General features: G+C 35.5%; 2 protein-coding genes across 6 annotated transcripts in view; one reads left to right on the top strand and one right to left on the bottom strand.

Moving 5' to 3' along the window:
- Positions 1-18,790, bottom strand: part of LOC138712187 (mitogen-activated protein kinase kinase kinase 7-like) — a 166,683-nt gene extending 147,893 nt beyond the window's left edge. For 2 of the 4 annotated variants that reach the window (XM_069843690.1, XM_069843691.1), the window contains exons 1-9: positions 18,566-18,790; positions 18,127-18,352; positions 17,299-17,416; positions 14,896-15,038; positions 14,163-14,349; positions 13,294-13,448; positions 7,289-7,375; positions 2,050-2,159; positions 832-1,063 (exon numbers count right to left, since the gene is read on the bottom strand). In XM_069843690.1, coding sequence (XP_069699791.1) covers positions 832-1,063; positions 2,050-2,159; positions 7,289-7,375; positions 13,294-13,448; positions 14,163-14,349; positions 14,896-15,038; positions 17,299-17,416; positions 18,127-18,352; positions 18,566-18,643 — 1,336 coding nt within the window. In that variant the 5' untranslated portion in view covers positions 18,644-18,790. The remainder of the gene's footprint in view (positions 1-831; positions 1,064-2,049; positions 2,160-7,288; positions 7,376-13,293; positions 13,449-14,162; positions 14,350-14,895; positions 15,039-17,298; positions 17,417-18,126; positions 18,353-18,565) is intronic. The other 2 variants (XR_011335657.1, XM_069843689.1) reach the window with 2 other exon arrangements.
- A 3,530-nt stretch (positions 18,791-22,320) lies between these two features.
- LOC138712188 (vesicular glutamate transporter 1-like) overlaps positions 22,321-26,500 on the top strand; it is a 51,612-nt gene continuing 47,432 nt past the window's right edge. Inside the window, exon 1 of one of the 2 annotated variants that reach the window (XM_069843692.1) lies at positions 22,321-22,446. The gene's annotated coding sequence lies outside the window, so the exon portion shown is untranslated. Of the gene's footprint in view, positions 22,447-26,118; positions 26,394-26,500 lie in introns of those variants that run through there. The other variant, XM_069843694.1, reaches the window with a different exon arrangement.

Raw genomic sequence — 26,500 nt, 5'->3', positions numbered from 1 at the left:
CCTTCAACAGTTTGACAGCGATCATGAGCGAAATTAAACAGGTGATCGGTATTACCCCAACGTATGAGGTAACACCGATCACTGATTTTTTAAAAATAAAATGATAACTAAAATTAGTCAAATTATGAAAAATGTATCTACAGGTACTTAAAGATTGGGAGATAATTAATTGCTTTATTACGCACATATTAAAAAAATGCTAATGAACTACGTACGAAAATGTATTAAAAGTGATCGGTATTAGCCCATTTTACGGTACAGACTTCTTCTACGCCAGCATCGATGCCTTGGTCTAATGTAGGAATAAGTGTTTGGACAAACATGTTGACTGTGTAATGCATAGAGGTGCCCTACTACAGTATATCAGTATATCTGCTTGTGAAATAAAGTTTGTCTATGAGAGCTCTGGTTACTTTTTGAAGCACCCTTGTATTTTTCGATCTAAAAACAAATTCAGATATATGGAAAAAAAAAAAAAAAACAATGACAACGGATAGACTGCTAAAATTTTTAAAAAGTTAGAAACGGATATGAAGAAGACAATGAGGATGGCCTATGAAGAGACTATTAGACTTAAACCTGAATTGAGACCTGAACAGATCAAAAAGTGGTCTAACTCCATGATAGCTAATGATTATGTTTTTATGTACTCAAAAAATATCAAATGTGTAGGAATATTAAAGTCTAGTTGAGAAGAATGAGTTCAGATTTGACTTTTCCCCTGCTGATGAATTTCATGTCTTCCTTGATAACTTCAAATTTCATGGTAGAGAAAGCAAATAGCAAGTACATTTGGAATGAAAAACAAGCAGTAAAAAGAAGTGTACTCACCAGTGCCTGCTGGGGGCTGCGTTTGATCAGGTTGCTCCTGTTGCCACTGCTGATGCCGCTGAGGTGAACTGTGTTGCCGAGTATTGGAAGTAACAATCATCTTATCCATTCCTGGACGATTGCGAATCTCCATATGAACTTGATCAGATGGTGTCATCAGAGTCTGATCCACACCACCAGACCCCGACCCATTCTGCTGTTGCCAAGCATCTCCTTCTAGTTTCCATGCATCCTGAAATACCATTTATCAGAGTTCAAAAAACAGAAAAATTCTAAGAAGAGTGATTTTCATTGCCGGTACTCATGAATGTAAGAGGATATTCTGTGGACTTTGCATTACAGTAGAACCCGTATTTAGAGTTTTTGGACACAGAATAATATAGTATTAACTTTAAATGGGGGTTGACACTAAATAGGGGTTTGCTATTTTTGTTTAAAAAATTAATCCCTTTACACTTTTGTAAAAATTCACTTTACTTGCAAAGGAACTACAGTAAGTAAACTGTGGATAATACTGTACAAAAAACTTTAAATAAGGGGAAGCTGGGTGCCAATTAAATCTTGTCGCCATCTCAGATATCTGTGCATTTGGATTTTTTTTCCATTTTGAAAATTAAATTAATTTTTTCCGCCAGAGAAAGCATTTTTCTTTCCTTGTTTTCTAGTGATATGTCTGTCACAGTGAAAAGAATTCCAGCTCTTCACAGTGTTAGTGCTGACACCACGTACCTCAACAAGCACAATAAAGACAAGAACAGACTGGCTCTGAAAGTTGTGATGGTTACATAGGCAAGCTGCTTCATAGGCACCAGGAGGGCCCATACCATTAGCAACAGCATTGCTAAGACATTGACTGTTCATCGGCATTTTCCTTTTGAAATAACTATATTCCTAGTTACCAGTATTTATGACTGAGGAAACTACTAAAAACCACGATTTAGATGAGTTGAAACAACACAACACAAGAGCTGTGGCAAGTATCGATGCGAGTATGTTACACTGGGTTTGGGATGAACTAGACTATCACCTCGATGTGTGTCACATGACACAAGGAGCACATATTGAACATTTGTGAGTTCCCACAGTGAAATTGAAAAATTATTTTACAAAAAAGTGCGAACTGATTCCTGATAACATTAATACTTTTGGATTTATAAAACACTGAAGGTGTCTATTTTTTTTTGTAGTAACAGTGTATTATTTTGTTTGAAAACTTACGGGATCCACATGAACATGAAGGGGAGTAGACAGCCGGTCCTGGTCTTCTCTGGTCACTGCAGTGCCTGCACTCAGTGAACCATTGAAGGTAGATGGAGCAACTTGCGTTTCTGTGAAGCAGAAGTAAATTGCACACTTCTTAACAAAATTTATCCAAATAGGCTACCAATTTCTCAGCCAACTATGAGCAGAAAAGATCTAGTACTCTATGACCAAATGTTAGATTATTGATATTGTGTTCCAGTGTATTGAATGAATTGGTTTATTCTGTACTGTTATTATCTAACAAAGGTATTTTATGATTTTCTATATTCAGTTTGTACATGTGTTATGTTAGTTGAACAATAATTGAATCGGAAGATGCAAAAAGGTGACATGTGATTTTTTCTGCCATTTTCACTTTTTACTGGATTTAATTTCTACAGAGATAGGCACACAATTCTATGCAAAAAGGTGACATCTAGTGGCACAGCATGTGAACGAAACAGCAGTCAAGAATTCTTGCAGAGTTGCAAAACCAGAACAAGTGCAGCAGATTTCACCTTTATGCAAAGTATGAATACTGTTGGTACCCTGTGATCAGCTGGTGTTGGCAGTTTGTTTCGTATGTTATATTGCATAATATTCAAAACCATCACAGAGTATTTCCCTGTTCATGAGCACTCATTTTTGCCCTGCAGTAGGGACTTCAGCAAAATAAAACTACAGTAGAGCATCGATTATCCGTAACTATTGGGGACAGGGGGTGTTCGGATACTGATTTTTCGGATAACCAATCATTTACAAAAAAAAATTGTACTGGTGTCATAGGAGCAATATAAAACAAAGAAACACTGATATTAAACACAAAACTATATATATATATTTTTTATCACACGGTGGGCAGGGAGGGGGAAACAGTCGAACCGGCCAGCCCAGTGTTGCAGCGCTAGCAGAACTTCTACATGGCGCATGCGCAAATTTGAATTTGCCGAATTGAATGCTTTCAGTTAACTGATGTTTCGGTTGATCGGTATTCGGATAATCGATGCTCTACTGTACTTGTTCGGCGAGATGGAACCGTATGGAGAACTAATGCTAAAATCATCAACTTCTGACAGGTTTGCTGTAACATACTTGAACTCTGAAATAACCTGTAACTTTTAGTCTTGGTGGGAAACATACTACAGAAGGAACTGCCTATCAAACGAGTCCTCTGGAAAACATGTTCTAAAAAGTGAAAAAGTTTCTTTTCAAATTAATTTAAACAACTCTTTTGACAAGAATATGACAGCAAGGCTTTCATTGATGGACTCGAAAAGCATACATTCATGTTCCTTAAGTGCAGTTCTCAAGTCATCAGTCTTCCAACTGAACATGCATACAATTGAAATATTTCGATTCATGAGAAAAATATGTGAAATAAAGTTTTAAAAATATGATCCTGACAGATACGAACTTTATGGCCTCTAACACCAAAAGTGAGAGAACAGAATTCTGACATAAGTGACAGTGAACAAAGCAGAAGAAGAAAACACTAAAAACATAGTAAGAAAATTATGTAAATCAGAAACATACCTGTACTGCATTGTAATGTACACAATTTAATACAGAAATGGTACTCAATTATAATTCGTGACAAAAAAGATGTCTAAAGATCCTCAGGAAGGCCAAAATTTGCAAAAATGTGACATGTGAATCATAAACATTTATTTTTTTTACTCCCTAGTCCAAGAATACACAGATTCCAGACTTTGTAAATTTATGAATAACTGATGTACTGTACCCTTATACTTCCATTCTTTCTCCAATATCTGTTAAATACGAAAAAAAAATCTGATCAATAGTCGATCTATTACACCTAAAATCGCACTGATGATCCCCAATAATTTCAATTACATATGGAGTTAATCTTCGCAAAAGAATCTTGAAGAAAATTTTGTACAATGTCAAAAAAAGTGATATTCCTCGAAAGTTACTACAGTTAGTCTTTTCCCTCTTCTTAAAGATAGGTACAGTTATTATGAACTCCTTCCATTGTTCTGGTACAATTTCCTTTTCCCAGATATCAAGTACAAGCTTATAAATTTCGCTAGATAATGCGCTTCCACTCTCTGTACTTTTTCAACTTTTCTATCGTAATTTCGACTTCAGAAATTGTAGGTTCAGGTATAGATGCCTCAGCAGTTTGTATATGAATTTCATCCCAATCATTTCTATTTGGCCTATGTACATTTAGTAATTGCCCAAAATAGTTTTTCCATCTGTTCAGGATTGAATGAATGTCTGCAAGCAAGTCTCCATTCTCATCCTTGGTCACATTTACCCTTGCCTGATATCTGTTCTTAAATTCCTTTATGCCCTTATATAAGTCTCTAATGTTTTTATTCTTACTATGTGTTTCTACCTCGTTCAATTTTTCCTTCAAGTAATCTCTCTTTTTATTCCTAAGTGAATGACTTTCTTCCCATCTTTCATTGAAATAATTACCCCTATTCGCCTCAACTAGATCCTGTAAAAATTTCAATTTTGCCTGTTTCCTTCTTTCTATTACCATGCAACAATCTTCATCAAACCATGGTTTCTTTTTCTTAGTTCCATAATAACCTATGCTCTGCTCAGCTGCAATTTGATGTGCCTGATATCCGATATATAAGATAAAACAAAAGCCGAAAGATTTAATCTTCTAAATGGTATTATACCTTATTAACATAAAATTTTAATTTTCTCGAAAACCATAGATGACTATTTTTTTCACTGTCATATTCGTGTTCAGGAGCTTCGAATTACATAAGAAACATGTGTTACATGTTCAGAATAAAAAAGAAGTTCAAATTTGTTGTCCAGTGTAATATAACAACTTTCTTTCAGTATTGCATAGATATATACAATGCTTCAATTTCACCATCAAAATGTGTGATGTGTTCACCTACTTTCTTATAAAAAAGAGAAGAAATGGCAAGTTTCACCTGCACCAGCTTTTTCAACCTCGTCTGAGCAAGAACAAGAACCACGACTATACGCAGGGTGTTAATTCAATATTTTGAGAGATGGTAATATTAATGAAAACAAGAAAGCAAAGTCTAATAAACATGGGTCCTACAAATTAATATCTTCCGAGATATGAGTACTTGTTCTCAAGATCACAGGAGATGCTCAATATGATTTTCATAAGAAAAAAGGCATTCAACATTGTAGGAGATGGTAGTATTCAGCAAAACAACAAAAATAGGTCTAATAAACAAAGGTCCTAAAAATTTTGTATGATACATGAGCTTTGAATTGGTACTGTAAGAACAGCATATCTTCTATTGTGAACTCTTTATTTCTTATTAGATATAAAGTATTGTGACGGCAGGCCGAATATTCTTGGTGCGTCGGGATTCGAACGTGTGTCCGACAGGGAGCATGGGAGACGAAACGTTGGTCGCTGCGATGTGGCAGACGTAAGGGGAACGTCTGCATGCCGAGGGGGCAAGGGGAGGTGCACTGCGGCGCGAGGCAAAGGGGGATGCAAAGCTGGTGGTGCTTCGCTGTGCGAGGTCAAGGGGGAGACGAAACCTCCCGAACAGAATTGTCCAGTAAGAAGCAGCAAGAACAGAAGTCTGTAGAAATAGAAATTTCGAGCATCGTACTTTCTCGAAACTGTGGTTTAACTAATACTGTAAATAAGAGACGCAAGTTTAGTTAGTGGCAGTCGTTGCTAGATTTGGACAGCAAACCAGTCAGTGTAGCAGTGAAGCCAGCTTCAAGACCAGAGTTCGACTTGAGTGTGTCCACAGCTGTATGAACGTCCTGGCCAGTGGACTGTCGCCATAAGTCCGGAGTTCGAGTGCAGTGGACCGCAGTTGGGGGACTTGAGTTCGAAGTTCAGTGGACTGTCTCTGAAGGTCTGGGGTTCGAGATACTGTGAACTTGAGTGACTGAGCTAGAAGAACTAGCCAAGGCAAACGAACTGTGAACTGAGAACTGACAGTTTTGTGTTGTAAATAGTGCTTTGTGAACATTAGTTAAGATTAGCAGTATATTGTTGTTCTCAATAATAATAATCCAAGTAAATTGTCATTATCGTCTGTGGAGTGCAATAACGAATACTGTGTTGCTGTGTGGAGTGGAAATCCCATTGTAGAAAGGAATTATTGTTGTTTTGAATAAAAGTTACATTCTTGTTTGAAATAAAAGTTACAGTATTATATCGGAAATGTAGTGCACAAAACAGTAACAAGGTGTGCAGTCGTTTGCAGTATACCCCCATGGCCCTTGAATATGTTGGTTTCCTGTGTAAGAGATTTCTTTGGATTTACTTCTAATCGCACTTGAATATCCCGAAATTTATCTTCATTTAAATTTTACAATGTGTCTTTTCAACTCCCTCAGTCTCTCACAAACTGACCCCATTGTACACCAATTTCTCATCAACTTCAAAAGGCAAGACTTTGTAGGAATTGTTAAGTCAGAAAATGTACGCACAAATCTCCGAACACATTTTCTATAATTGTTTTTCTTCACATAACCTACTATCAATATAACAAACTGAACCCCTTTGTACATTAATTTCTCATCAACTTCGAAATCCAAGACTCTGTAGGAATTTTTGTGCCACGAAATTTATGCACAAATCTCTGAACACATTTTCTGTAATTGTTTCTATTCTTGTAACCTTCCACCAAATAAATTCGCTCTTCAAATATATACTTCATTTTTCTGTTGATAACTGAATACAAAACACATGCGGTACATCACTATCAGTACCAGTCTCGAACACAACTGATTTGTAGAGTAATTGACCAATGATGTCATCTTCATCATGTGAATTTTAGTCTACATAGATCTCAGCTGCCAACACTTCAATAAATCCAGTTTATGATTTCATCTGGTATCTAGTCAATGTCTCACAATAAGAATTAAATTATGGTTTATTTAAAGACGCTCGCAACTGCAGAGGTTATATCAGCGTCACTGGTGTGCCAGAATTTTGTCCTGCAGGAGTTCTTTTACATGCCAGTAGATCTACTGACATGAGTCTGTCGCATTTAACACACTTAAATGCCATCGACCTCAGCCAGGATCGAATCCACAACCTCGAGCACAGAAGGCCAGTGTTACCAACTACGCTACCGAGGGCGACCACAATATGAATACCTAATTAATTTTTAATAGATTAATATGATTTCCATGTCAAATTCTAAAATTTGCTGGATTAGTTGAAGTGATGACAAAGGTTATAAATGGAAATGAACGCAATAATATTTCAACTTACGTGATTTATCACTGAAGGTACTTCTGAATTCTGACTGTGTATCAATTGTATCGGAACCATAGTTATCTTCAGCACCATCTTCACTTCCTGTAAAATAAGTCATAAAAAAGATTTTTGATAATCATAATCTAGACCAGGACTTAGTCTGATTCAGCTTCAGCATAGTAATCCAAAAGTCTCATGAGAGATCTTCGAGTCATCTTCCTTTCAGTTAAGTTAGTATCTGACTTGAAATTTTTGTGATGTTCCTCTTAGAAGAAGTTTGTAATTCTTTCTCAATACTGTCAGTCAGTCTTTTATGAATTTAATTTTTATTTAATACAATACTTTTTACTAAATACTATTTGTAACAAATTGTAGGCCTCACACTTCACTGCTCTCTACACAAGAAGAATAGCTACAATGAGCTCTATGCCCTGAGTGTTTCATCCAGATAGTAGAGTCATAACAAATTAAATGGATGTAAATTCTCTTATGAGGTTTTAGATTTTCTTGGTGACTGTGTTCAAAATTTCTAATATTTTCAGAACTACTCACAGGTTTCATCATCATTACCATATTTCTTGAAACCAAAAGTCAGCCATAAAGGATCAACAGCCATAAAGGATCAACAGTTATATTGTCAGACTCTCATTGTCAGAATAGTCTCTAAACACACACCTTCATCTCAAACAGCAAAAATAACTAAAATGTTCTCTCAATTAATATCACTCAATAAAAGAATTGTATTCCAATGGATACCATCCCATTGTGGAATCCTGGGAAACGAGAATGCGGATGCTTCAGCAAAGAAGGGCAGCACTGCTACTTACAGACCTGTTACTAAATCTACGTATTACTCTGTGAAAACATTTATTAAATCCACATACTTAGACTTCAACAAACAAAATTTGATAACACAATCTCAAGGGGAAAAAATGGAACTCTCTGCATCATAATCCACAGTTAATTCCCGATTTACCATGAAAATAGTCAGTAGCTGCATTTAGATTGGCAACAGGCCATGATTGTTTGGCCAAACACCTGCATAGAATTGGAATATATCAGTCCCCTAACTGCCCATTGTGCAACTCAAACCAAGAAATGGATTCGGAACACCTCAAAATCTGTGCTTCAGTGGCTGGCCATGATAATATCTTTGAAAAATATTGGAGTGCAAGAGGTCAAATGACTTTATTGTCAAACACCTGGCATTAGAAAACAACAACACAACAATATAGGTAATGTCAAACCTTAGGCAGTGATAAAACTTTCAATTTCGAGACTCAGGAATAATACGTCTCAATACACTATGGAGAACCTATTTTTTTTATACAGCAAAATCCCATTTATCCGAACTAAATGGGATAGAGCAGTTTTGGATAACATGTTTTTTTTTTTTTTTTTTTTTTGTAATCCTTGGGTACTATCTTCGGTAGTGAAAGGAAGATGCTACAGTAAACAATGCTAACTGATCTACAACATAAACTTGATAGTCTATTATCTTCTCCTTAGTTTAACCCTGAACAAAAGTTTCAATTACTGAATTCTGTGGGTAGTGTACAGGTAAGAATGAGTAGGTTCAATATATCCTCCAACTGTAATCCATCCATTCATTATGCATACTTTATTAAATTTCTGGTAGTAATTTTGAAAACTTGACACAAGATAAGGACAATAGGACAAGAATGTGTATAACAGCTCTGGGCATTAACATTCGAGTCACCACCAACTACTAGAACTCTGCATTTCATTAAGAACGACCGACTGAGAGTCATGAACTCATGATAATACGCGCAATCGACCACTTGCTCCGCAGGCTGGCTGCTGCGTGTCCTGACTCCGCCGAAAGCAAAACATCCACCTGAAGCATCACAGACGACTGGTCGTCCCGGTCATATGAAGGGTATCATAGACTGAAAACTGTCTTCGATCGATGTGTTTGCAGTAAGTTCTGCGGAAATTATTTAAACTGCTTGATGCCTTATCACCTGTTTAGTGAGCCTGGAAGGTGTACAGGCTATCAGATTGAATAAAAAATTACAATAAAATATTTAAATAATAAATTAATAAATCAAAAAAATAAAATTAAGTCTTAACAAATTATACTGTCTATAAAAATATAAATGAAGACTTCGGGAGTAAAATAATGATAACCCACATTTACAAACTGCATACATTTTAATTTTTACTGCAAAGACAAGAGGAATATCATATTTTTCAAGCAGCATAATCTAATCATTGTTAACATATTTACATAATTATTTAATCAAATCAAAGATAATGTGGCTTATAGGCTGTTAACAACCAGAAAACTATCAATCTCAATTTTGAGGGTTATCACTATTTACCACCAAGGTCTTCAAATATGAAGTATGTTGTTTTCTAATGCCAGGCATTTGACAATAAAGTCATTTGACCTAAATATGAAGTATAAACAGTATAAAAAAAAAATAAATAAAAAAAGATGTTAGTTTTTATCCTCTAGTTGAACGAAACAGTTAACTTATAATATTTTGTAACAGTATTATATTCGTATCCTTCACCTGACATAATTAGGAACATTAAATCTAGACATTTGAGATGGGCAGGGCATGTAGCACGTATGGGCGAATCCAGAAATGCATATAGAGTGTTAGTTGGGAGGCCAGAGAGAAAAAGACCTTTGGGGAGGCCGAGATGTAGATGGGAAAATAATATTAAAGTGGATTTGAGGGAGGTGGGATATGATGGTAGAGACTGGATTAATCTTGCTCAGGATAGGGACCAATGGCGGGCTTATGTGAGGGCGGCAATGAACCTCCGGGTTCCTTAAAAGCCAGTAAGTAAGTTATTATGTTCGTAATGCCACAGGACAAAAGTAAATACATTAAAGGAACCAAGGAGAAAATTCTAGATAAGACTGAACAAAAATTATTGATTTTAAAACTAAATGGCGATTTTTCCATTGATTCTTTTAATTTTGGAATAACTTCAGCACGAATTTTGTTTGCTCCATCCTTGACATTTCGTGAGACAGTCGTTAAATGTGGAATAATAGAATCTGCATATGCCTTACCATAAATAGCTCCAACGTCAATATTTTCTGAATTAACCATCTCTTGATATACGTTATCGTAAAAATGTTAAGCAAAGTGAACATGTAGATCTGGTATAGTATATTTTTATTAAATACTGTGACTGAAATTTTGCATGTCTACTTTTGAAGAAATTTAACATGCGTCACAAAATCTCTGTCCTTTTTATGCAATCACATATTTACTATGGACCTTCCATCAAAATATTGGGGAGCAAGAAGGATGATGACTTCATTGTTAAATCCAGAGCATTAGATACACACACATATTTACTAAGCTACATTAAATATTTTCGTTACTGATATAATGAGTTCGACAAGATGGATGCTGAGTAACATTATTGATAATGTAAAGCATTATTTCATTTTAAGAATTGTTACTTAAAAATCATGTTTCCTTGTTTAAATGTTCAAATACTTCCTAATTTTCGTGCTATCTGAAATAAAAAGAAAATGGTAACCTTCTCAGGTAGGCAATAAAAGGTGATGTAATTGTAGTGTAATAACCTCGAGCGCTTGCGACCGACTGAGTAAATATTTCAACTTATTGGTTATAAATTCTCGACTGCATATGCTCGAGTATATCATTTCCCAGCTGGCTTCTTCATGACCAAGGACTGATCGGTGAGTTCGGTCAGCAGTTTTCAAGAGAATGCAGAGATCTACTGACTACCCCTTAAATCCCCACTGCAACTTCCCTGGCTAAGACAGTAACGTTTTGATCTGATATGAGTAGACAGTAAGGTAACTAATGCTAAGTGACAGATTGTATAAGGCAAGCTCATCATGGAATATCGATCATGCTACAATTTCCGTAAGGCATAAGAACTAGAATAATGTTTGCTTTCAGGAAGGACACCACAGAGCCAGATATGTGACATACAAATCTATAACTAAGTCTATAACAAATTTAAATGTAAGGAGACATTTTAGGCTGCCCGTATAAATATCCTACCATAATAATTGCCATGACTTTTTTAGGAAAGACGTGATTAACAAAGCTAGAAGAGCTGAAACATAAGTGATAAGCTTCCTGATGTAAATATTGAAAACACTGCAGGGGTTAGTTACCGAATTTTACAGTAAATTCTAACAAATATGAAGCCTTTATGCACGGTGCAAATTAAGATTTTTGATGAGGGGGGGGATAGAATCCTAGATAAAGAATACCAGGCATAAAATTATTATTATCCTCATTCAATACAGCTCAACGCTTGATCGCACTGAGTTGCTTGTCTTGCAGCTTGATCATAATACTAATATAACCACGAGCAGGCTTAAGATAAGATGTGTGATTCCTAAGTTATTGATTGTTGTCAGCTTGCCGGTGATGATAATACATCAATATTATTTTCTTTGCTTACGTTATACTTTATAAAGTATATTCGTATTAAAACAATAAAATTATATTTTGTGAGGGAGGGATAGAAGTTATCTCTGGCAGGGATGTTAATATGAATTCATGAGAGGGGCATAACTTTCCAACAGGGAGGGGGGAAATCCGCCCATCCCCCCCCCATTAATTCGCACCCTGCCCTTATGAGAAAGGTGAGTTTGTTAAAAACTGTCTCATTGTAGCAACCAATGAAATATGCTATGAGAAACTAATTTTATTTAAAATTTTAACAGAGAAATAGAAGAAATGAGGCTTGATATTGGAAATCAATTATAAATTAAAATAAACATTTTCTTTGTGATTTTCGTTTGCATTAGATGAAAACACTGGTGTTAGCAACACTGCACAATTATTAATCATAGCTATTTATTAGGGAAGTTGATTCTAATTTTCATATCTGTGAAGAATTGCTGGATCTTGTTATATTCATCCAAGCCTCACAGATTTTCATTTAGTATGGCTTCTCAGTATTTCACTGACGTCTTATGAACCAAATATGTCAGAAAATTCCGTTCACCCTCAAGTGAGCTGGAGTAACATTTGTAATTTAAATAGGGGTAAACAAGTATTTTCAGTTTCAATGTGCTGAAGTTGCCAAGTGTAGTTTAAGAGAATAATTTAGTTATTTCTTTTGGTTAGTTTTCATTTAAATGAGATAAAGTCCTTGTTGGACTTGTTAAAAAAAAGATAAAACAGTTTATTTTGTAGTCACTGTTTTCTTCCTTGAAATATGGACAGAAACTGTGATTGATTAAAGGTATGAATTTCACCACTGAAGCAACTACAAATATGTGACAGTAATGCAACTAGTTTTGGTTGCAAAACATAGGCTAGAGAAAGGGGAAACTTACTTCCCTTCTTGGCTTGTTAGTCCCCAGTTCTGGTGTATAAGCACTGGTAGGAGTTGATTTCATTTTCCAATACTATTATTGAAGAAAAATTCATTCCGGCACTGGGAATCGAACCCAGGACCTCTCAGCTTTACATGCTGAGCACTCTTTCCATCTGAGCTATAATGAGACCCGATTCATGGTGCCGGCTGAACTCTCCTTCTTTGTATCATCAATGGCCTACTACCTGCATTTTAGACATATAAGTCTACTCAGGTCTCAGCACAGCTCAGATGGAAAGAGCATTCAGTATACAAAGCTGAGAGGCCCTGGGTTCGATTCCCAGTGCCAGAACGAATTTTTCTCGAATAATAGGTATCTACATGTATGACTACATACAGTCACTGATTATTCAATGAAGACAGTGAGGTCCTTATATACACGAGTATAAAGTATATATCATTTTACAGTATTCTTCAGTTACTAGACCACTGTTTAGTATTAATTTTTTTCTATTTCCCATATTAAATTTCAATATAAATTAACCTCTCCAACATCTGCTAATATTTTGTATTAATCAGTTTTTTACTATAGTATGAAATTAAAAACCACATAATTTATTGGTCTTATTTCCAAATTCCTACTCATATAACATATTTAAATATTTAAATGAATTTTCAATATTTAAGCAACTCTAATCATAGGAGTCAGGGTGAAAACTCACCTTCTGATGAACATGGTGAATCCACTAAAGGATTCTGTGCCATTGGTGGATATTGTACAGGCTCATCATATCCGCTGAAGAAAGGAAATAGTAGGCTCATGATGCGAACTACTTCCTCCATTGGGGGACGATTAGCAGGATTTTTATCCCAGCAACTAACAAAACAAGACATAAACATCATTAACTACTGTAGATGTAAAATTGACGCGCGCAGGGGGGGAGTGTGTGTGTGTGTGTGTGTGTGTGTGTGTGTGTGTGTGTGTGTGTGTGTGTGTGTGTGTGTGCGCGCGCGCGCATGCGTGTGGATATTGCAACCGAATTTCCCTCGCCTTCTAAGACTCATATTGAACGAACATGACAAACCACTGTGTGTCTATCAGAGAACTATTTTTACATTTTAAATAGCACTTTTAAATTTTTTTTTTGCATTTTTAGTACTGGTATTTTTTTTTAAATACACGGAAAATACTAAAAAGAAGCTTTTCAGGCACAAACATAGTTTTTAGGCATAGGCGATTATGGTTCATTTAGGAATTTTATGTCCTATAAAATTTTAATAGGGGATCCTGTGTACATGAAATGTAGAGATATTTGAATAACATACATCTAGGACGCAGCAAACGAAATCGGTATGGAACTAGAAATCCATTCCCTTGTTATTATGTTCATTATAACTTTAGAATCCTGATTACAGGATTTTTACCTGTTTGTTTTACAAGCTCTGTCCTGTAAAATGTTGAAAGACTCTAAACTTGACAACGGCATGGAGCTGGCAAAGTATGAACTGTTATGGATGGCAGAATCCCTGAATAATGCTCACATAAAGACATGGGCAATCACAAATTCTTTAACTTAACATTAAGGCTTACCTTGTCATGAGTTGCTCTAAGGGTTTTGGACAGCCATTAATAAGGGGAGGTCGTTCCCCTGTATGGACTGCCCACATAATGCGGAATGCTGAGCCCCCAATTTCATCAAAAGGTTTTCTGCGACTCAGAACTTCCCAAAGTATAATACCCCAACTGAAGACATCACACTTTTCTGTGTAGCTGGAGCCTGCAGCAAAAATAATATGATTTGCAACTAAAAGTATAACCACTGTATAAGACATAATTATGACAAGTTTTGGTTGTTACTGATTTCTTCCCTTCTCCAAGTTTCCTCTATTTTTTACAGCTACATTAGACATGTCACTGCTCAAAGCAAAAGGATATGTAACATGTACATGACCAGATATAATTGGACGATACGCTGAATGTATTTTCAAAAGCATGCACAAACATAGACGAGGAGGAAAGAGGACAAGGTCCCCCTTTCATATTCCCTCCTCCCATGAAACAACTATGAAATAATCATAAAAAGGCAGATTTAAGGAAATGTTGAACAAAATAATATATTCTGTAAGAAGCAACATGGTTTCACATGAAGTCAGAACACTATGAGTGTAATATTATATCTAATTAAACATAAATCAGTAACTTATGAGGATCACAGTTCTTTATTAAATGTTTTGCGAGCTTAGTAAAGCCTTTGATTGTGTAATTCATGAGATTCTACTCACAAAATTAGATTATTTTTCTATTTCTAAGGCAGGAATTTTACCTTCAAAGACTTCTGGTGCCATCCACGCAGCACTCCCTTTATTATTTGTCATATACGTCTTCTTATCACAAGCTGTACCAAAATCACAAATCTTGAGCACTTTACCACCCATAATGAGCAGAAGGTTTGGTGGTTTAAGATCCCTGCAAGACATAAAAACTTCTAAATATGATTTGTATCGATATTTGTTAATAATTGTATATCGTAAACTTTCAAAAAGACATTTAGCACAAGTAGTGTAAAAGTATTTGTTTCAATATTAGACATAAAAATAGTGATAGAAGTGCCACTTTTGGGTTGGGCAGGAGTTAAAATGTACAAATACAACACATAAAAGCAAAGAATCGAAATTTCAAGATTTTCAATGTGTAAAACAATGACAAATATCCATAACTGCCAATTATTCAAATCATTGCTGCTGCTACTTTTAAAAATTAAGATCATACTGTATATCCTAAAAAAAGAGCATCTTCTGCAGACCTCTTTTTTTTTTTTGTGCAAATGAAGTTTTGTTCCCAGGTGAACACACAAGTTAAATTTCACAAGTGGGTGTGCAAAAAACAAAATAATACTAGCATTTTAATCTGTTTTATAATATTAGTATAGGGATTTTAATAATAATAGCCAGTTAAAATTTAAGAACAATATTTTGATAAAGTAATAAAGATCAACAGAATAATATCCTGTAGAGTAGAATGAGCTAGATGCGATGTAGAAAGACGGAAATATATATAAATTTATGTTAGCAAGATTAGAATGCTTGAAGGAATGTAAGTGAGGAACGAACATATGATGAATGTTTAAGATCAATAAGGAGAAATTGACTGTGTGGAGTTAAGTTAATAAGGATAGTGGAAGAGATATTAATTTAACAGGCTATTGTGATTTTATAATAATTGTAAGTAAATGTAATAGAAATTTATTGTCAAATCCATATACATAAGTTCTGGTACACCGTAACTAATATATAAATATTGATGACAATAAATCTATCATTTATAATCTGTTTTATTTGTGTAGAAAATTATTTGCAATAAGAATCCGAAGTTTAATTTTCAATTATCTCAAAACTCATTTTTGTGACTTATCTCCCTTTACCCAAACATCATCGAATTGGTCTACACAACTGGCTTCATATGGGTGAATGACGAACAGTCAAGTACACCTACCCGTCATTCGTAATAAAAGAAGTTCCAAACAGATAGTTCAGTACCTGCTGCTTTCCAAGTATAATTAGAATTCAGGCATTATAGTACGCAAGTTGACTAGAATTTTGTATTGTAAAACTGCAAAAGTAGCTATATTTGATGGCACCTTACAGTACACTGGGGATGTTGATTCTGAATTTTTCTAGGCTTTCAATTTATATATATATATATATATATATATATATATATATATATATACTATAGTCAGCCTCGGTAGCATACTTGGTATAGCACTGGCCTTGTATGCTCGAGGTTGCGGGTTCGATCCCGGGCCAGGTCGATGGCATTTAAGTGTGTTTAAATGCGACAGGCTCATGTCAGTAGATTTACTGGCATGTAAAAAGACTCCTACAAAATTCCGGTATACCGGCGATGCTGATATAACCTCTGCAGTTGCGAGCACCGTTAAATAAACCATATATATATATATATATATATATATATATATATATATATATATATATATATATATATATATATATATATTCCATTTCTTATACATGAGCATTTCAAGAGCCAGTTACAATATTAATGTGCCACCCACCAGAAATTCTATCTGACGTGGTATTGTTACAAAATGCAAGAGTGTACAGTATCTGTACAACTTCTGTGGCTTTGACATAGAAAATCGAGCACTAGTGCAGTACTTACCACCTATCAGCTGGGTCATGGGAGTGCCAAGCTACTTGGAACTGGAGTACGATTCTCATGATTGCGTCAGTTACCGTGTTGCCATGTTTGATGAAATCATCATTAAGGATTGTGAAAACTATATTATGTCAACCACTAATCGAGAATAGGTGACAACACTGGAGACACCGGAGAGAAATTCAACAAGCTGATAATGATGAGTTGGGTCTTAGTGGCTAGATGAAAGTTCAGTCAATCTACAATAGTGGTTCACATATTTTCCGCGCTGTCAGAAGTTTTGGAGCATCGATACGTGTATTTTTTAAATACAAGTCTTAATTTTATTAAAGCTGTACTTAACAGAAAATACTGCAATATAGGCCTATTTTTATAAAAAAAAAGTTTCGCTATAGAATTCAGAAGGGAAAAGGAGTTTTGGTGTGGTAGGGGGTCTACATTAATTATAACAGCTCTCTTATTTCGAGTAGTGTTAATAAATAATTATTGCAGAAGAACATTATCAATTGTAAACAATGAATTAATTGAACTACGTCCAGAAAATTACCTGTGTATTAAAGCTTTTGGTTTCATGTTGTGAAGATAAGCAACTCCTTTTGCACACTGCAATGCCCAACTCATGGCATGTCCAGCTGAGTACTTAGGTAATGGTTTGTTATGCAGAACTAATAAACAAACAAAAATTTATCCATAAAATATAATCTCACATACGAAAATACTTTCAACAATAACAAAATTATTATTTTCGCCTTGATAACTGTATGTTCAAGTCTGACATTAAATCTAAGATTTGTGGGTTCACATCTGGCCAAAGCAACAGTATTTTATGATGATTAAAATCCATGCATGGTTTCATACAGAGGGAAGTAAAACCAGAGGATCCTGTTGTGGATTATTAATGTCAAAGAGCTGTCTCTGAATCAAAGTAGCCCAAGATATATTAGGCCTATTTACCAGCCATTTCCTGTCAATATCAAAGTTCAACTCTATTATACTTCTTTCTGTTTATGTTGGCACAGGCGGTTAGAAAGAGAAAGTATTTCTCCACAACGACCTGTTTCCACCTCTATTAAAGCACAATGCAAAACCCTCATTAGGTCTTAACGATTTTTTAGAAGAACTAAGTAAGTGGTGTTATCATACCTTCTTTCTAGCTGCCACGCCACTTCAGTTAGTCGGTTGATAGTTATCAGTGATATTAAGATAAACTTTATCCTAGCCTAAGTGGGTTTTTATGTTCATTCAAAAGTTCATACATTTTAAAGAATAAATTCAAAGAGGAAAGGATCTCTATTTCAATAATATTGAAATTTAGCTTATTATTGATACTGCAGTTAGCTCTATGCAAAGAAATTTTTCTGGCACTCGCTCTCACCATTATACAAAGAACCACCTTCTGCATATTCCATTACAAGGCACACAGGGTTTTGTGTGCAGGCACCATACAATTTCACTATGTTTGGATGGCTCACTCGTGACAGTTGACGAACTTCCACTGCAAATGCTTTCTTTTCAGCCTCTGAATCAATATGTTTAACAGCAACGTAAGAATCTCGCCACATTCCCTTCCAAACAACTCCAAAAGCACCTTTCCCAACAACCTGAAAAGTACAACATTAAATTGTATTTAAATCCAGCAAAGTAAACACTTTACATACATAGACAGTATAAGCAAAATCCATTATCAAACTTAAAAAATTGAACACTATTCTTACAGTCAATGTCATAACATCATTCTAAAGTAATACTACAGTACTGTGTTCTGATTCTGAGAGATTTCAAGACATGTTGCCTGAAATTTGTGATGTACAAACCTCTATCTTCTGAATTTCATTGTAGTCTATTTCTTCGACAAAGTGTTGAGGTTGGACGGTTCCTTCCTTCCACGCCATGTGTTACTTTCACCATCACATATTTTTTTACGTTACAAAGTTTATTTATATTGTATGAATATATTAAGTTATTATTATTTTATTAAAGCGAACACAAGCCGCCATCTTCTATCACGGCCTACTCTACTCCTCTCACCGCTCACACACACCACAAAATTATCTGTGGTTCCGTCCGATTTGTTATGAAATACAGGAGGCAGAATATGGACTTTATAATATTGTTAAGAGATGGCAGAGCAGGCGACATAGTACTCTTTCATTCGGGGGGACTTAAATGTAGAAAATGCTATCTTTTTAGATAGTACATGTAATCGGCCGCAGTGTACCGCTACTTCATCTTCCAGATGCATATTGTTATATTTATATATGCAGCGGTATGTTATTTCCATATACGAATAGACTCCGAAATCCATTCTTTAAGCATATTGTAAAAATGGTTCCTTCAAGTGCATATATTTATGTAGTATGGTCACAGTATGGGCCAGACTAAAGTATACCGAAGTTTGAAATGTTGCACTCACAGCTCAGTGAGAAAAATTATTGGTGGCACTCAAGGGTGGCACTGTTATTGTTACTACTTCAGCTGTTGCTAAAGAGGAAGCTAGTGTGAAAGCGGTATGTGAACTTTATGAAGAGAAGTTTCATAAAAATTCACCATCAAAGTGAACAATATTACTCTTGGTGAGTAAATTCACGCAAACTGACTCAATTTTGTGTTAACACAATGGAAGAAGTGGGAGAAGAACAGCTAGAGATAAAGCACATATGGGCTGAAACAAAACATCAGACATGTCCACAGTATAAAGATACTGTGACATATCCTTCACTCTATAACAAGTGACAATAAAAAAAATGTTCAATAGTCGTCAGAACCATTGCGAAACATGTCTTAGGAATAATGGAGAATTTTTACAAATGTATACATAACTGGTTGATACTGTATGTTTCTAAATTAAATTTCATGTTCTTTAGTTCGGTATACTTTATTCTGGGCCAGAGTGAAAGAGATATAACTGCAGATAATGGGATAATAGAATACATTAAAATAAATAAAACATTTTGCATTTTGTAATTAAGTGCATGGTTAATTAGAACATTTGGGTGAAATCTGCACAGTTTGGCAATAGCGCGTCGCCGGCTCACGTACAAAAATATATAACCAAAGTCATCGTTTCTGGCGTGTGAAATAAGTAATGGGAACATTGATAGCGAGTATCATATCTTTGCCAGAGTCTGTGGGCGTGAAAGCTGACAACTACTGTGATTGGCAGATTGTTGACGTCACATCTGTTTAGGAGGTGGTACCACTCTCAGCCGAAGTGGCAACATGCCACTGACTGGACAGTGTACTGAAGAACACATCCCAGAAACACAAAGTGCGAGTGTCTTGCCTTTGACGCAGTCAGTGTTGGGTGGTACCGTTCTCAACTGCACTGGCAACAAGTGCTCACTGACTGGCTTTTTCAAGGACACGCTCCAGAAACGCTGGCACTATACTAAAAGCCAGGTTATGAACCGACTAAACAGGAAGTAGTTGGCAGGGCGAGAGGAAAGTGCGGGTTAGAGGGATAGCCTCTGCAGCGATGACACGTTGAGTGTGGGGGGTTGGAGGGGGAAAGGAGTACGGAGCTTTTCATTGGACCTCACGTGAAAATGTGGTCTGCTAACGAAAATCTGGCAACGGAATCACGGAGACGATGTAGCCAAACTTCCCAGCCCATTTGCAGTACCACGTGCATTACGAGTCGCATTTCGTACCAGCGTCATTAGCTCGTGCTTTCTTAAAAACAGTAATTTTAATTACTAATATTGTTGATAGTGTTATCGAGAACTATATTACAGTAATTATTTTAAACATATCAGTGACAAACGCTGAATACGCTTTGAATCTCGCGCCACTATGTGGCAACAGAACGTTGCTTCCGGCTTAGTCGGTTCATAACCTGGTTTTTAGTATAGCTATGTATATACGCACTCGGTCTAAACAGCAAAGTTCCGACCCTTACTCACTCAATAGTGTTGCACAAAAACCGTCCATTTTAATGAAAAACTGCTAAGGGATAAATCATTCCTTATTAGAGTTTCTCTAATGATAAGAGAAAATATAAGAATCGTACGGAATATATATATTTATTACTCGTATATATAGTTTTCGAGAAAAAAGGCTGATATGGGCGGTCTGAAACACCCGTATATACATATATTAATACACACATAGACTATAATTATATATATGACAGTATTCTGTCCGATTCTGTTCTGCTATCCAGGCCTTATCTTACGAAACTGACTGCAACAAAATACGAAGATGATTGCAAGAAAATTTTGTTTCAATTGCAAGAAATTTGCAGAATAGTTATACTTCTGGGGTTCCATCCCACTTCAGATTAATAGGGAAAGAAAACGTTGACAATCTAAAAAAGAATCTGCTCTGTATCAGGGATAGGCTACATCGGCACGTAGAATACATCACTAAGTTTCGGGAATGAAACTACACTTGTGTTGGTTAGAATGTTTTATTTTTGTTTCGGTTTACAAACTATGGAGAGTATTTGTCTATGATAAGAGAAGTAATTAATTGCTGCTGCTGCTGTTGTCGTCGTCGTCGTCTTCGTTGTCGTTGTTTAATCAACTGTCCCAAGACAGGTCTGGACCCCACAAGTGACACCAAGAAGGCATCACTCATGAGGTAACTAGGCCAGGAGATAATGGGATAAGGTGACCAATTCCTTTCCCCTTCATTGCATACATTGCCCACTAGCTACATTATTACACTAATCAGACTTCAGATGTATGCAAACAATTGTTCTTTCTCTGACACATATCGTCAAGTGAGATATAAGTACTGGCTGGTAATAGATGTACATATCATCCAGAACCTCAATCAGTGGTTAGTAATTTATTAAGGCTGTTGAAATCGAAGTTCGAGAGTGCCACCCAGTACTGCTGCTACCACAACCAGCACCCCCATCAAACTCGTAGTCAAAATTCAAGGTAGGCGAGAAACGGCCGACGAATTTTGCTTGGAACCCTCTAGCAGGGCTAGGATCTCCCAGCTTTACTTTCCTCCCGGAGGAAGTCATGTTAAGAATGAAATTTGTTAGTAATTTAAATTTACAGCCTTGACCAGGTTTAAATTCGCGAACTTCGAATCCAACTTCCAAATCATAGAGGACGCCTCCTCACCGCAGATATAAGTCAAGGGTTTTTTTCTTCTTTTCAACTTCACCTTTGGTGCCTAATATGGATTAGATGCAGGCAAGATATTTTCTCGTACTGAATTATCTGACAAATATATTATATAACATACGAGTATCCATTTAAAATCGTAGTTAAAGATAAGCGGGTATATGCATATTATTATTTAACTGAAGAAATATGTTTTCAAAGATAACTTCGAATACTATAATTACGTTATAATTATGTTACAACTGATTACTAACAGCAATAACAAAATAATTATTAATAATTCTTCCACCCGTGCGGCGTAAACAAATCCCTCGCTGCGTCTGGCCTCAATTATATAAGTTCTGAGATATGCGTAATTAAAATAGTCTTTTAATGACTCTCGGATTTTAAATGCTTCTTCCAACTGTATGGTAAGAAGCGTCTTTGTTTTGTGATTATAGTAAGTAGTTTACATATTCTGATAATTCCTTTTCTTAAACAAAGGTCATGTGAATCTCAAGGTCCATCAGAGCGCATTCCAAACCACTACTGTAAGCACAGACTAACGTAACGTGTTTGCAGTAGTGCTTGAAGTTTAAGATTACTGGCCTGCAGAGTTTAATTCTACACAAAAGGTAGGAAATTCAGTAGTAATTATCCGTACTAATGCTAGGCTTCGTATCTGAAATAACCAGAAACGTGGGCTAAAATAAAAAGTGGAAGGGGATTCTTAGAATCCCTGTAATTGCGTGAAAAGCTTAAGCTGTTCGTAACTGTTACTGTGAGCATGGTTGGTATTGTAAGGATGTTTGAGATGTGAAATAAAAGTTTATTTCATTTCATTTTTGTCATCATATCCTCCGCATTTAATTTTAACAAGGTGGAGCCTTCTCTTTAACTACTTCATAATCGCTTCCTCATTTCATAAGACCTAGTCTCGATACAACAATGCAATTGACAGTTAAAACAATTCATACATCAATATGACGCCAATTATTTGTTTAAAATTGTAATGAATACTATGTACTGTAGTTACAGTGAATTGAATTCATTTGAAAATTAATATCAAAGTTCCAGAAAAAAATGGGCCGCCTAAATTTTCTAAGTTCCAGATACAACGCATTGTGCATGTGCAGTAAACAAGAGCGCATATATACTGGGTGTTCATTTCAAAGTGTGTCATGACGTCACTGTTGATGAGTCAGCGATTTGAAGCGAGTTTCAGCTTTTGTGTCAGAGAAGTTGCCTATTAATCAAGGCGTTCAATCTGAACTTGAGAACGTGTACGGTATAACATGAACGTCGTAGCAACAGATGACGGTCTGTACGGTCTGTGTGCTACCATAACCTCTTTCGAACTGTGTTTTGCGCGGCCAAGTCGTACGCAGGGTATTTGTTATCATCGGTTGCGTACGGCAACATTCCACAACACAAATCAAATGCTCCGTGTCCATGTTGACCGTCGAAGTTAATGTCAACAAATACGTAAGTAATCGTCTTAACCCTCTCCCCATATCCCGACAGTAAGAAAAACCTCACCTCAGTACATGTTTCGAAACAGTTCACATTCCTGCCACTACCGGCGTTACCGTAAGTATCGGTAAGTACTCTTCTGAATGAACGCCGTACTTGCTAGGTAACTTCTCTGGCACATAAGTAATTCACCTCTGCGGAAGTGTAGGAAGATTGAATTCTCTAGGCTCATCGACTAGCCACATGACGGCATACAGCGAGCCATGACACACTTTGAACTGAACATCCAGTATTACATACTACTTTTGGATAGTCTTGCGAAACTTGTTGCCTACATAGCAGAGTTAATTTCAAAATAGTGTCTCTAGTGTTAAGTTATTAGGTTTTCACTTGGATTCTAAATTATCATGGAAATCCCATATTGTCAACCTTTGTGTAAAGTTATCAAGAGTTCTATTCGCACTGAGAAAACTAAAGAGTTGCATCTCAACTGATATTCTTAGAAATGTATATTTTTCACTACTTCAGTGTCATATAAATTATGGGATACACATGTTGGGGCATGCCCCAGACGTTACAAAAATATTATAACGTCAAAAGAAGGCACTTAGGATAATGTTGAACAGAAACTATAGAGACTTGTAGACCTTTATTTATTCAAACCAAAATTATGACAGTGTATATATTCATAATAATTTACATGATTATAAAATAAGGTCACAAATACATACAATTAATACAAGAAATAATTCAGAAGTCCATATACTATATTGTAGACTCAATTCAAGTTTGAATACATGTTTTATTAATGGAATTAAATTTTTTAATAAGTTGCCTGTATCAGTTAGAAATCTGCCAGACGTAAATTTTAAACAGCTTCTTACATGAATGGCTAATTGTAAGACCTTTTCATAATATTGATGAATTTATTGAGTGTGAGATGGATGCTTCTTTTTAATGAATATATAACTGACGATGTCATTTCAGTTTCTTATGTACTGATCTCTGGCTAATAAAGTATTATTATTATTATTATTATTATTATTATTATTATTATTATTATTATTATTATTATTATTATTATTATTATTATTATTATTATAAGGCTATTGCCATCAAGACTCGGCCCATTACATTTTTCTAGTACTATACATTAAAACTATACTGTGTTAAATTAACTATTTCTCTCTTTAAACTCTCTGATTTCGGCCTATTAATCACCCCCCATTTGTGCAAGGATAATAATTTTTATTAAATTAAAATTAAGTTTCTTATTTCCTTAAGCTCATACTCGTTAAAAAAGGATTTCACCTCCTTTTCCAAGTCTCTCTGATACTATTACAAATAGATATAGCAACTGTTGTTACTGACGTTAATACAACCACTAAAATGTAGATAATTTAAATAAAGAATCATCAAAATGCATTATTCATTTATTAAATAATATGTCATCGATACTGTAGGAACTGCCTATATAAAAAGACGGCATCCCGCATCGCTGGATCACAGCTGGGTCGTTTCTTTCTGGATAGCCTATACTGCGATGCACATGACCTCTTAAAATGTATATTAAAAAGAAAGAGGATGGATCCGCCAATATAATAAACAATAAACATAGGTTGCACATTCTACGAGGTGCGTTTCAAAAGTTCGTGAAAATGCGTCAATGCCGTCATTGTGACCCCCGCTCCACTCTCGTACCGACACTTCACCCAATTCAAAGAATACAGATTCTTGTAAAAAAAATACTCAAAACCGTTGGTTACCACCCAAATAACGACCAAGATAAAAGCATACAGTGCAACAATAAAAAAATATATTAAGTAAACCTCATTTCTGGTAGGCTACTTGAAACTATTACCACCACTGCGGTGCGGAAGTACCGGTAGTTCAATATAAAGCGGTAAATTCCATCAAAGAAAGAGCGTTGCAAACTCATATTTTTAGGAAAATTTGTGAATATATGGGTTAGTTACATGAAAATATTCTTTACCACACGGAAGTAAGATGGCTTTCGTTGGATAACGTGTTGAAAAGTTTTACACTTAAGAGCAGAACTTTTAATGTACCGGTTCATGCAAGAGGAGATATCGGAATATGCAACCCTATTTCCATATTCTCTTTGGTTTCTTAATTTGACCTTCCTTGCTGAAATTTTCAGACATTTAAACACTTTAAATAGTAGTTTGCAAGGCCAAGATATTAACATAATAATATCCAGGGATAAAATCAACGGACTTATAAAAAAAACTTGATTGCTGGTCATCATTACTAGACAAAAATAAATTTTATTCATTCTCATGTATTAAACAACAAGGAAAATTTAACTATGTATGATAGTTAAATACTGAGTTTGTTTTTATGGACATACAATTACATTTTCTCAATTTTAAACAACAGCTTTTAAAATATTTTCTGGAATAAACTCTAACAATTGCGAAAGATAGTGAAACCGCTTTCATAAAGAATGTTTGGTCTTATTTTGTAAATCATCTCCCCCACTTTGAGAAACATTGGTCTAAGATTTCGCAAGCTTCAGAGCCGCCTCTGATTAGGATAGTTACGATTACATATAACCACAATCTAGATATACAGACACGAAGTTTGAGTTGTGAGAGTGCTAGGAACAATATACCGTGCCGGTATTATTTCGCATTGTCTGTAATGAGGCGATATTAGCGATCCTAGTGGTTAGCAACTATCTACGGATGCATATTTAGTACGTATTGAGCTTCGTGACTGTATATACTAGATTGTGATATAACCAGACAGCTCCGATAAGATTCATTATTTTAAGTGTCCTAGTGTGTAATTTCGAAATGACAACATACACTAACATTCGCGAGTTAGTAGGTCACGCGATTTCTACACTGTTCTGTTGAGTGTTACGTCAATCTACATATGACAGGCCTTCAGTAAATCATCGTTGACATTTTTTAAGGAACCTGAATTCAAGTTCTCTTCACATTTACTCAAGTCACATTATATTCAAGTAAGATTAATATGGTATTTATTGAGGTTGTTCATGTGGACATAATTTCTGTGGTGACAAGACTCCTTGCAAGTGTGCTGATAAGATTCTGAAGAAATGTAAGGAACATCGTGTGGTGTGAGTAGCAATTGGACTAGCAGATAATATAATATCGTCGGCTTACAAGCAAAATATATTAAGTCAAGAACATTATCTTTGAAAAAAGAAAAGCGCTGTGAAAGATC

This window comes from Periplaneta americana, chromosome 13, assembly GCF_040183065.1.
Source record: "Periplaneta americana isolate PAMFEO1 chromosome 13, P.americana_PAMFEO1_priV1, whole genome shotgun sequence".
Taxonomy (NCBI): domain Eukaryota; kingdom Metazoa; phylum Arthropoda; class Insecta; order Blattodea; family Blattidae; genus Periplaneta; species Periplaneta americana.
The sequence above is the reverse complement of the archived record's forward strand: the minus strand, read 5'-3'. Positions and strand labels throughout refer to the sequence as shown.